General features: G+C 41.1%; 1 protein-coding gene across 1 annotated transcript in view; it reads right to left on the reverse strand.

Annotated features, from left to right (window-relative positions):
* The window catches only part of ZRANB1 (zinc finger, RAN-binding domain containing 1), a 30,287-nt gene extending 22,396 nt beyond the window's left edge, over positions 1 to 7,891 (reverse strand). The window contains exons 1-2 of the mRNA XM_009865816.1: positions 7,790 to 7,891; positions 6,185 to 7,035 (exon numbers count right to left, since the gene is read on the reverse strand). Coding sequence (XP_009864118.1) covers positions 6,185 to 6,998 — 814 coding nt within the window. The 5' untranslated portion in view covers positions 6,999 to 7,035; positions 7,790 to 7,891. The remainder of the gene's footprint in view (positions 1 to 6,184; positions 7,036 to 7,789) is intronic.
* Between the last annotated feature and the right edge of the window lie 4,937 nt (positions 7,892 to 12,828).

Genomic DNA, 12,828 nt, shown 5'->3' on the forward strand with positions numbered 1-12,828 from the left:
GAGGGGCTGAGCAAGTGACCCGCTAAAACCTGACACCTGCTAAAAATCTCACTGCTCCTCTAGCACCGAGTGTTGAGGGTTTGTGGTTCGACCACGCAAGCTGCAGCGTTCTCTGGAGTTCAGCCCTCGCACTCTTCACCAGAGGTCCATCAGGCAGCCACAGAGAAGTTTTACTATCAGTAACTACTCCATCACTTCAACATTTTGAGCACAAAAATTATTCCAAGGAGAATGTCTCCTCTCGGAGAAAGACCTTTGCAAGCAACTATGACATATCAATTCACACAAAAATGAGGGACTGTCTAAAAAACCTTAATGGGCCTCTAATCACATCCTTCTGCTCATTCTCATCTCTCTTCTCTTTCAGGACGTCTCCAGTTCGTATCAGCACACCGTCGAGAGGAGGTCACTCTCTAGGTAATGACAGCTTGAGACAGAACCTTCTGTACACCACATTTTTTTAATTCTTCACGCTCAGCAACTTGCACCAGCAAATAATTCAAAAAAAATAGACACGGACCTTAAACCCGAAGCCATCCAATGCACGACGGTGACTATGGTCTATTTTTTTTCCCATGCAAACAGTTCTCACCCCTACAGACAGCCCATGTGGTATGTTTCTAACATACCATTACAAGACAAAGCAGCACACACGTAAAGGAATGTGGAAAGTTATCCTTATCCCCTCTGGTATCTGCCAGAGGTATTGATGCCCCTTCTGCATTACCAGCAGATTTGCTTGCAGGGTTGCACACAAAAGGAAGGCTGGACAGTGGGAAATCATGAATGATTATAAAGTTAACTATCAGTGCTTCCAAGGCAAATTTGAATACCTTTTTATTAATTTATAACTTGATCATTATTCATTTATCACTGAAAAGCGTGCTTCAGAAGTTAAGATTTCCTACCAAGGAATGAGTTCGACCTAGTCCCAAACATATACCGACACAAAGGTCAAGTATTTACGACAGAATATATTTGTACTTATGACAATATATTTATAGGACACAGATAACAACCTAACAAGATTTTTGACCCAGGTGGAGGCTGCAAGCTTGCATCATCATCACCTGGCACAGCAGGCAAGTCATGCTTCCTGGTATCACAAAGGACTGGGGGAAGGAGGCCAGGCTGTACAGCCCTTCCCCACCTCCACAAGCTTGTTCCCAATCCATCAGCAGCCCCATCAAGGCTTCGCTGTACCAGGGACATGATGAGGGACCCAATCTGGGTCTGTTAGAACAGGAGGAGAGAAGCAAGCAGCCAGGAGGACTACCTCGGGTGGTACATCAGTGCCTTCAGGTTGCCTTTATTTTCAGTGAAGAGCCACATGCTCTGCAAGACACAGAGCTGGAGGTGGTCCCGATCTCACACGGAGCACGAGGTGGCCTCCACCTCTCCCGCAGCTGCAGAGCAGTGCCCAGGTGGCCAAAAAGGCCAACGGCATCCTGGCTTGTATTAGAAATTTTGTGACCAGCAGAAGAAGGGAGGTGATTGTCCCTCTGTGCTCAGCACTGGTGAGGCCGCACCTTGAGTGTTGTGTTCAGTTTTGGGCACCTCAGTACAGGAGAGATATCGAGGTGTCACCCCCCCAGCTACTCCTGTCTGAAGATGTTTGGTGGGCTTGGTTGTTTTTTTTTCAGGGTTCTCTATGCTTTATAAAAAGGCAGTAAACAGCACCCAGAAGCTGCTTTGCTTCTAAAGCATCTCTTAAAACTCTTGGTTCTGACTTGTTCTGCATGGAAGACATCATCTGGTCTCTTCTCACAGGTTATTAGGGATAGAACCAGGGGGAATGGTTGCAAGTTGCAACAGGGCAAGTGTAGGCTGGACATTAGGAAGAAATAGAGTGGTGAGACCCTGGAACAGACTGCCCAGGGAGGGGGTTGAGTCGCCATCCCTGGATGTGTTCAAGTGTCGTTTAGATGGGGTGTTGGGTGATGTGGTTTAGGGGTGAACTTGTAGTGTAGGGTCAATGGTTGGACTTGATGATCCCAAGGGGCTTTTCCAACCCGAATTGTTCTAGGATTCTATGACACTGCCCAGCCAAGTTCATACCTAAATCTGGACAGAAGGACTTTCCTTTCCCACAGGGTTTCTGAATGCCTGGGTAACACATTTGGCGCTATTTCAGAAAACCAAAGGGGGAAAAGGACAAAGGAAAATAAAGTCTGTGATAGAGATAAAGTAGCAGACAAAGCGAAAACTAAGCAGGCGCATATGTAGGAATACTAGGAATGAACTAACAGTCCTTTTAAGGATGTACCGCACAACAAGATTCATTGCAGATTGCTCTAAATATTTGGGATTTGTTTAAGAAACACACTCTTAGTCACTTCTTCAACACAGTGAAGAGGAACGCATGTTTCGGAACCGCCACCCCCAGGCAGGCTAAGTCTGGCCCGTGATGGCAGCAGCTGCCTCACTGACCTGAACCAAAAGAGAAGAGCATACTGTCTTGTAGCAGCCAGTAATCAGTGTTGGAGGAGAAAGGAGAAAGGAGAAGAAATGCAGTTTACTTTCAATCTGTGGGCAACAGCTCAAGCTCAGTAGCTGAACACACAACCCAAGTAAAACTCAGCCGTGAAGTGCCAGGAGAGGGAACGTTTCAGCAAGTACTGGAGCGTAAACCCAAACTCCGAATGCCAGGAAGGTTTTTTAAGTGACGACCATTTTCATAGAATGGCCTAAGCTGGAAGGGACCTTAGAGATCATTTAATCATAGAATCATAGAATGGGATAGGCTGGAAGGGACCTTAGAGATCATTTTAATCCAGGCTCCCTGCCGCCAGGGACGCCACCTCTCGACTAGATCAGGCAACACATGGGGACAGAACAGGAACTGAACCCACGACCTTGGCGTTGTTAGCGCCACGCTCACCTGACTGAGCCCCCTAATCCATTCATATTATTTAACTCCGCTGCAACCAACTTCACCAACGGCAACACCGCTCTCCTTGCACACCAGTTCCCTGTTCTTTGACACAGATACCACAAGTTACCGAAAAGACAAAGCAGCTTAATTTTAAATTGACATCAGCTTCTCCCTGATCCCCAAGAAATCAGAGTCACCTTGGACTTCACAGTAACCTTGTACTAGGCCGGTACTGTAGAAAGCACCCATGTCCTTGCAGAAGTCATTTCTAATTTCTCATTGCAATTCAAAACAGCATTTGTCGCAAGCTACATTAGTCAACCGCCACGCTTACTAGATGTTCTGCTTTGATTTTAAGAAATTTTAAACAAATTATCAGTTCTAACATCTCACCCTTTTGAGAAAGGATCATCTGAAGGATACATACAACACTGCTGCAAAAGCCAAGTCAATAACAAAACCAATATTCAAGTATATTTACTTGCAGTTTGAAAGAGGGAATGCTACTAGCGCTTCCAATTCAGAAAGAACACCCTCCCATCAAGGAAACTATTCCTGCTAGTTGCACTCACCACATTTTATGCAGCCTAGGAACAGAAGCCTTGATGGCACGTTTATTTACTTATGCAGGTAGAGCATTAGAAAACGTCTCCAACAAAACAGAAAACACACAAACATACAGAGAGGTACTTTTCTAAACCCACATAAGATGCAAGTCTATCTTCGTGTTTCAGCTAAAAAGAAAAGATTAGGAAAAAAAATAGTCTGATACATGCTTTTAGTGAACTTTGACATTATATTTAAAATCTAGTATAAAGAATTTTATAGAGTTGAGATGCAAGGAGGGAGTTCAACTAAACAGCTGTCCTAACGTAACAAACATTTTCCTCGGTACCTTCTGAAAAGTCATTTCTTCCAAAAGAAAATAACCAGTCTGCCAAGAATTACTCCTACTCCTGGCTCTTCTAATCTTTTAACTTTGAGGAAAGCTACACTTTGTACATTCAAAAACTTGGATCTGAGCCATCTCCTCCCCATAAGGACTCAAAACAAACGGACCCTCCGCAGCTGACTGAGCTTAAACTTGGAGAAGCTCGCTCTGAAGTTGCCGAATCCTAACGGGACACCGCTTGTCAGCCCGACTACAGCACAGACTACATTCCAACTCTCACTCCATCAATTTTCACAAATCTACTTCATGTTTAACATGAACTTGTCCTATTCTAGTTGTGTTTGGCTTGACCAGTGTACAGCTCAGCTCACAAGAGCTCCCACTGGCTCACCAACAGTAACTTGCCGAGTCACGGCAACTCCGTCCATAGCGATGGCAAAACAAAAATTGTTCACTCGGTGGCTGAACTTGTTTTAAATACGTCACACTAAGACAACAAAACAACCAGCACAAACGTGGTTTATTGCTTTTAAAAGGACTGGGTAAACTGGGATATCTTTCCAACGTTCTGCAAAACATCCGGAAATAACCACAAAAGTATTTATGAAGCTTTCATAGGTCATTCCGGCTACAAGGAACATTTGAAAAAATACAACCCCTGTGATATGCAAAATTAAATTCTGAAATGAAGGATTGATAATTAACAGTTTTGGTAGCTGGGTTTTTTTTCCTCCTCAGTTAAAAAGCTGAAGTATGGCAAAGTGTTTAAGTTACAGAAAGGAATCCATGAAATCTTCCAGCAGAACAGCAGCAAAAATAGCACACAACTCCGTTTGCATTCTGGCTTTCTCATCAAGATCCCTTCAAGATACCTTCAGACTGGTTTCATTTTAAAAGAACCTATTCATTGTTGCCTTTAAAAATTTCTATGAACACAGTTTGGAGTTTCAGGTACAACTGTATAGTCACAAGCAACCTTAAATACCTGCAAACCTCACGTTCTTAAATGGAAACACACGTACTGAGTCTGAAAGCTTGAAATATTTTAAGTAACATCGGAATACTCCAAAAAAACACTCATTTTTCAAAAAGCAGAGGGAAAAACCACACTAATATTTAATAAAATTGCTATCAGAATGCAAGATAGACTCTTGTAAGCCACAGTAATGACCTCCAACAATTGATCTGGAGTGATCAGTAACTTCTGAAATACCACACAGAATTTAATGGCTTCATTTCAGAAGGAAAGCGCGCTGCACGTAAGGAGTTGACGGTATCAGGAAATACTGAGGCATCTAACTATTTTCAAAAGAAAATGAGCTCGTCCAACTACACAAAAATAAACTGGAATATTTATTAGAGCTCAGAGAAACCAAACCCACGATACCCATAAAAACATTTCCACCTGATCAAATATATTAAATAAAGCAGCTGCACAAATTAGTTTTTCCAATTCTAACAACTATGAAAGGACTTCACGAAGCATTAAGAAACAGTATGAGACATACTAGTAGTGCCAGAGTTTCAAATGAAGGGTTTTACTCTAAAAATAGTTGTGTTATTTCAAGTGTTTAACCTGCTTGTATGCTAGGGCACAAGATATCTGCTTCTGGGAAGTTACAGCACAAAAGTTAACTCACAAGGTCAATAACTGAAGAAAACCCTGCTCTCACATGTCTCTGTTCTTTAACAGCATTGGGAGAATTATCCAGAATTTCCTTAGGAAAGCACTAAAATAAAACAAAATTGGCATTCTGAATTTTTTTTGAGAAGCAGTTGACTACAAAAATACTTTCAGAAAGCCTGTAAACATTTACACCACAGTATCCGTATTAATACAACACGATTACTTTCAAGGTCAGTATTACACACGCCGTTTCTTGGAGCTACATATTTTGGTGTTATTTTTAACATCTGATAGAGCATCTTGTACTGTTGCAAACTCTACACTGTTTACAAATACTCCCAAGCTGCAGCTGCTGATTCTACTAGTGTATCTTGCCACAGCAAAAAAAAGAAGAGTCACTTTAATTAGCCAGTAATGGCATTTTTTTACAGTACTATACGCATTACATTGTTCCGTAGATGGGGTTTGTAATTTTTTCCAACTTTCAACAACTACACAGAACAACAGGATTTGCTTACTAGGATATCCATTTCTAAAAAAGGCCAAAAAAGTCCAGGCACAGTTGGGAAACCTGTCTAACCCTGTTCAGATTATGAAGGAACTCTGCACGCTCGCTTAGCAGATGCTATTTCAGGAACTCCTACATGTGGTTTACTTTTCAAAATTCAAATGCGGAGATTAAAAAAAGAGCTGTTTCGAAATCAAATGTCAGGTTTACATTTTAATTCTTCATTATCCCAAAATACCTAAGCACAGGCATAACAGTATAAAGTAGCAGCGGACAACTTACCGACACAAGCATTTAAAAACAGCCAGTCAGTCTTTTTCATTCTATTTTTAATTTGCTTTAGTTTTTTGAAGTCGACTTCAAGTTCTTCCTTGCTGCCAACAGCTCCAGCCAACTCAATTCTTTGGAAGTCCATTTTGACATCAGATTCACGTTTGGTCGTAGGCGGAGATCTTCTTTGGCTATTACCACTACTACAGCTTCCTCTCCACCGAGCTCTGTCTTGCTCGTTTATGATCGACGAAGCCTCTTCTGTGTCTGCCAGTTCTATTGCTTCTATGTTGTTAGGTCTGGGATGATCACAGACAACACATTTCCTGGCCTTTGCCCAGTTTTCGTATGTACAAACAGAACAAGTCCAGTGCTGAGCCCTTGTGTTTAGTTTGTTTCTGTCATTATACTCCTCACACGGATCAACGGAAAAAGGGACCGGTCTTGAACCAGAACCTGAAGACTGAGGAGACTCCGTGGGACTCCTGGTCCTACGTTGAGACAAGCACTGAGTACATCGTATCGCTCTCGGCCAGTTCAAGTACGTGCACATGTGGCACGACCATTTATTTGCGCTCTCCATGCTGTAAGACGATTTAACCCTCGGCCTTGCACTAGAATCCGGGCATATCAAAGGACTACTCCCCCCTTCGGTGCTCGTAGGATCCCAGTCTCTACCGATATCACTTGAACCACTTTTAAATGGATCTTCCGTGATGATTGTTCCGCTGGGTCTCTGAGCGCGACACATGGTACATTTGATTGCAGACGGCCAATTTTCGTATGTACAATACTCACAAGCCCATTTAATTCCACGCTCTGTCATCGTGCACTTCTTGAAATGAACTGCGTCAGGCAGAAAGCTAATAATCAGAATGCACCGTTAGTACAATATGGTTGCACTGGAGCTTTATTTCAGGAAAAAAAAAAAGGAAACGAGATTTAACTCAGTTGTACCACACCAAATATAAAAATCAGGCTCAGCAAATTGGCAATCTTTCTTTCTTAATATAATTAGAGCATTTAGGGGAAGAAAAAACACTATGAGAAGGATAAGACTTGAGCCAGCAGCATTTTAAATGCAGAATTCGAGTTTTCTTAGTGCAGAAATGAAAAATCAGTCCTGTGTTTCTGGTACTTCTTAAATTTGCATAGAGGCTTCCAAAACAAATTCAGAAAGCAGATAGACATTTAAGCACTGAGAATACCAAAGACACCAGTACGGCTCCAGCAACAAGCCACAAATATGCAATTATTAAAACACATCTCAGTATGAATACAGCAGTACAAGAAAAGGAACATGAAGTCAAGATCCTGTGAAATCTATTACAAGACCTCACAGGATCTGGAAGGAAGGAGTGCATCAGGTGGGCAGGTATACTATTAGTAAGCAGTTCTTTTAGAACAGTAGGTTGTAGGAGTTTACATAAAACGCATACCTCTCAAAATTTTAGACATGTGCTTAACCAAGACTAGGCCTTGACTGGACATCTCTCCTAACAGCAGCTCATACCAAACTAAAATACCACTTGAAAGTGAGCACAAGCTGCACGTGTTGACAAGTTAATATAGTATTTTCAGTACACAAATCCAGACTCCAATTCAATTCCAACTCACTTTTTCTCTAACGAAGAGGTGATTCTGTCTTCATGCCGGCTCGGACCTTTTCCTCAGAGTGCCAAATATGAAGGATGAGACTAAGCAGATAACTATTCCTGTAAACAAAATGAAAACAGACTCATTATACGTTTCCTACTGGACCTGAGTAACCAGAAAGTTAATTATTAAATATGCCACACCTACGCTGATCCCAATTTACTTGTTTAAACTCAGTCATGACCTGCTGAGACTAACATACAGATCGGTCAAAATAAACCTGTATTTATAAAGAACCAGTCGGCACACAAATCAATCAGCCTGCTGAAGAACTAGATCCATGCAATGTCGAATTCACACCGAAGTATCTACAAACGCTTACTGCAACCTGAAACTTAGAATGGGGAAGGAAAAAAAAAAAAAAAGCTTTGTGTAGAGGGCATAATAGAGGGAAAGGGTGAGGCAGGTAGATAAAGGGCAAATAGAAAAATGTATACAGTCTATTTCCCTCCGTTACCACGGAGTAGTTATCCAACATACAAGATTCAATTATTTTGTATTTTTAGGCATGCAAAAACATTTAGAATACAAGTTTGTCAGATCAATTGTCTCAGAGTTCTCATTCGTAACATTACAGCTCTCTTGGCTAACAAAACCACCCAGAGTCTAGTAAACACTCAAAAGAAGTTACACAACAGGATTAAATTTAAAACTAGGCACATCCAAATAAAAATTAGTTTAAAACCCGCTCTCTAATTAGGCAAAGTTTTATGAGTTAGTACATTCCTTACTGAAATTCCTTCAGTCAGACCTTGCTTTACCAACACATAGCTAAACACCCACTCAAATTTGTCACCCTTATTCCTACTATCTCCCTTCTGAGGACTCCAGCACACAGCTCAGGTTTTTTTCCAACAGCTCAACTCTGATCTATTCAGAGACGAGGTGAATGAGGGGCTATCGCATGGCCAGGGCAGAGGAGAGGGCAGGACTATCCTTTTCAGCAGCAATCCATATTTACGCCGCAGGAAAGCAGATGAGCAATCAGGAACACGTGAAGCTTTTTCGGGTTCTACTATTACTTGTTCCAACAGCCTGCAGAGCACTTCACTCCCACCTGTATGTTATAAAACTGTGTCAGATTAAGGAATGTGCTGAGAAGGCAGTTAAAACTTCCCACTACTTCCCTCTCCACTGCTCCTCATACACATTCATGCCCATATATAATGGCGAAAATGGAGCAAGATCGTACTAGGGTCCCCGTATCTGTAATTAAACAAGCAAAAAATACAGGCAGAGATAGGAGAATACAAAGTCAGAGCGGTTTTACTAAAGGTGACTTCATAAAGACTTCTCAGAAGCTAAGGAAAATCTTTCTCCACTCCATAAACAAACTCAAGCTTTGTCAAAACATCTCGCTATACGCTAGATTCATCCATTCCATTGGCCAAGGCTTTTTCCCTCCAACGCCCAAAGGAAGTTTTTAACAACTTTAACCTTTCTTAACAAGCTCGGTCTCTCTATAAACAACAGAGTCCTCTGAGCTATTAATATTTCCTAGCTAGGAACACAAAACAGTTGAGCACGGTTTTCAGAAAAGAGAAGGAAGCAGCACAGCATCCGCGCACCTGCCAACCGCCGCCGACAGAACCGCCGAGAGCGGTTTCACTTGTGGAACAACCAGAAACTTGTGGAACAACCCGAAAGCGGCTGTTCCAATACTTCAACGCCCAACACGCGCTTAAGAATAAATTTCTACCTTAGCAGAAGCTGGTAGGTGATGGGCAGGTAATGCTTCCAAGCAAAAGTCAGCTCTGTGTAAGACATGCGATGAAGCCCCAGAGGGTAACTGCAAGTGGTCTCTTACCTACCCTGGTCTGTAAAGCCTTAAATCCAGCTGTTCACTCCGCAAACAAATCCCAGCCCACATTTGGGATGGGGCTGGAAAACAAAGCATCATCTGGTTTACTGACATTAAGACTGAGAAAGGAGATTGCTGCTCAAGTTGAAGAGCAGCTGGCTGCAAAAGCGATCTAAACAAACACTCAGATAGTATTTACGAAACTAAACAGAACGTACCGGGTTACAGAACAGCTTTCACGTATATCATGAGATTAGGTTTTTAGCTGCAATTATTCTCCGTGCCCCTTGAAAAGCTAGATGCTTTCAGACTTAATTCTTAGAGAGGCTGAGTATCTGCAGCTTCAAAAGCCTCTGAGATACAAGCTTACTACAGCCAAATATGAGGCCTCAAGCTTATTATGAGGTATAGAATATAAAAAGGCTCAATGGAGCAATGCAATTTCTCTTCTTTGACAGCTCTGCCAACATCCACTACAGCACAGCTAGATGAGGAAATCTAGCACTTCCACTTATTGACTTTTTTTTTTTTTTTAAAAAGACTTTTAGGTCTTGGTGTCACCCCCACCTGCATCTCACCCCACAGACACAAGAATCATCTGATTTACTGGTAATACAGGATCATCCTCCTGCCACTGAACAGTCTGAAGCTTGTTACGTTTTTTTCCTCAGAATTACTTCTTTGCTACTCTCTCTTGAAATTGTGGTTTTAGGCAGCTCAGCAGAGAAGCTGAATCATGTAGTACCTCCTCTCACCAACAAACAGCACAACAGTGACTATCAAGAGCTCAGGTGCATGCCTTAATTTCTTGTCTGCTTATGCTTTCTGGACATTAAACCCCAAAAAAACTCCAAGTAAGTTACAACTGATCAGTTTATAGAGTGTGTAAATACTTTCTGGACAGACTAGTAGCATAACTTAGTACGTTAGAGAGAAAAATGCATTAAATACTGAAAAATCAAGTATCGATGAAAAAAATCAGATCATCACTACTCTTTTACTAAACAAAGTCAGTCAAAAAGGTCGCCTAGAACAATCACAATTCTTTTGCTTTGTTTCAACTTTCAAGAAGAAAACACAAAATGGTACACAGAAACTGGGAAAAAAACTGAGGATTTCGTTGTTTCATGACAGGATATATTATATTCCCCCCAATCTAATCATTCACTGTGTCCAGAAGCTATTTTTCCTTTTGCCGACACGAGGAACAATACGGAGCACCATTTCATTAAACAATCAAGCCCATCCCCACGAACAGAACAGATGCCGATTTAAACCAGTCTACACGACATATTTTTGGCTGGGATAGCGCTGCCAGAAGCTTTATGTAACGATACCCATCAAATCAGTGGTCCCACCTCAACTCGTTTTGCTCAGATGTATGGATTTATATATATATATACATATACATATTTTTATTCTAATTGTTCCTGTATTTACAAGGAAAAAAGGAGCAAGGCAAAAAGAGATCCACCTTTCTTCCCCCCACGAGCTGCCTCTTGTAGGCTGCTCCACAAAAGAAAGGTAGGCTGGTTTATTTATTTCTATTTTAAAACCTCTTGGAGGAAGAAAATAAGGAGAAGTGTCTTGTTCTGAAGGAGAGAACTTTATCATCAAATGCAGAAACTATCAAATGCAACAGTTTATGGAGTGTAGAAGTAACACCTTTCATACATCCAACCACAAAAAGGAGCGAGGAGGAACAGGATGACGAGTCAAAGCAAAAGATCAAACAGCAGCACTTTCACTCACCGTGTGCTTTATGTATTACGAAACGTGGTGTGTTTAAGTGCACATCTACCCAAAAAAAGGGTCTTAATCTGGCAGATGTAATTGCTCGCTAACAGCTGGGTAATGTTGCTGCAAAGTTTAGACACACATACGATGAACAGCTTTTAAAGAAAAATTGCCTGTGATTAACCCTGTGTATTTTGACACATTTTCAGAAGCGTTCCCCCTTGTACGTCACTACCTCAAGTTCTCCTGCAATTACCAATAAAAAACTGGCATGCTTCTTAAAAAAATGAAGTTCATTTAATGCACAAAGCAGCTTTCTAATTAAAGCTGTAAAGGGAAAATCTGTTAAAATCACACATCTGGATTATCACCTTAAACAGTCATGAGAAAACAGGCACTAGCGTGAATTCAGAGCGCTGCAGTGCGTTTGTTCTGTACAACTGCAGAACGTTTTTTAAAAGATGCACAGATGAATTTGAGTCAACTGTCCATGGTAGAAAATAAAGCAAGGGTTTAAATTCACTGTTTTCAAACAAATGCATTTATAAACACAGCCACTCTGATGCTGACTCCAACCACCGTAGCTTTTTAAAGGCACTCCCCAAACGAAAATGTTTCCCATTTTTAAATACAGCCCCTAGGAAGGTCTAGGAGACAACAGAGCTGTACACTAGCTTCAGTCAAAACAGCCAATTTGTCCCTTTCAAACTCATAAACTCTCTGAAAACCTCCTCAACAACTTCTTGCAGAAAAGACACTCTATTTCAGTGGCTCAAATTCACTTTTGTTATCTGGGCCCAAGAATCCTTGTGAAGTATCACACTGTCAATACGCTTCAACAACAACAACAAAACCCCTTCAGTTTTTAAATAATCCACCTGAAATTCATTGCCAAGTATTAAGAATTGATTTCAACATGAGATTTGCCTTGCCTAAGTTTCCAACTAGGAATTTTATTCACGCTATTCACTCCACCATCAACTACAAACTATTCTTGCATGACTGTTTGTTCAAGAATTCAGCAAGAGCCTCAACAGACTGGTATATTAAAAGCCTAAAACATGAACCTAGGCTTTATAGTTTGAAGGGAACTAACAATAAGTTCCAATGTCATCTCTGCAAATGAGTTCTTTTAAAAAATAAATAAATAATTTAAGAACACTGACCTTGTCAATGGGACAGCCAAATCAGATCAGCACTGAGTCCGGAAGCTTTGCAGTAAGGACAATAACTAAGTATTATAATGAAGAATGGAAAGATTACTGCGAAGTCACAGACGCAGAAGCATTTTCTCTATTAGCCTGAATACACTGAAGCAAATAATTTAAAGAGTAAGCATAGTTTGCTTTGGTTGTTAGGACAGTCCTTTAAAAATGAAAGGATTCTGTTCCAAACAGATTAGCAAAAAGGAGAAAATACTCTGTCATCTCACGAGAAGAGCACTCTAATAGTCTTCTGCAAG

The sequence above is a fragment of the Apaloderma vittatum genome, unplaced genomic scaffold (genome assembly GCF_000703405.1).
Source record: "Apaloderma vittatum isolate BGI_N311 unplaced genomic scaffold, ASM70340v1 scaffold10943, whole genome shotgun sequence".
Classification (NCBI taxonomy): domain Eukaryota; kingdom Metazoa; phylum Chordata; class Aves; order Trogoniformes; family Trogonidae; genus Apaloderma; species Apaloderma vittatum.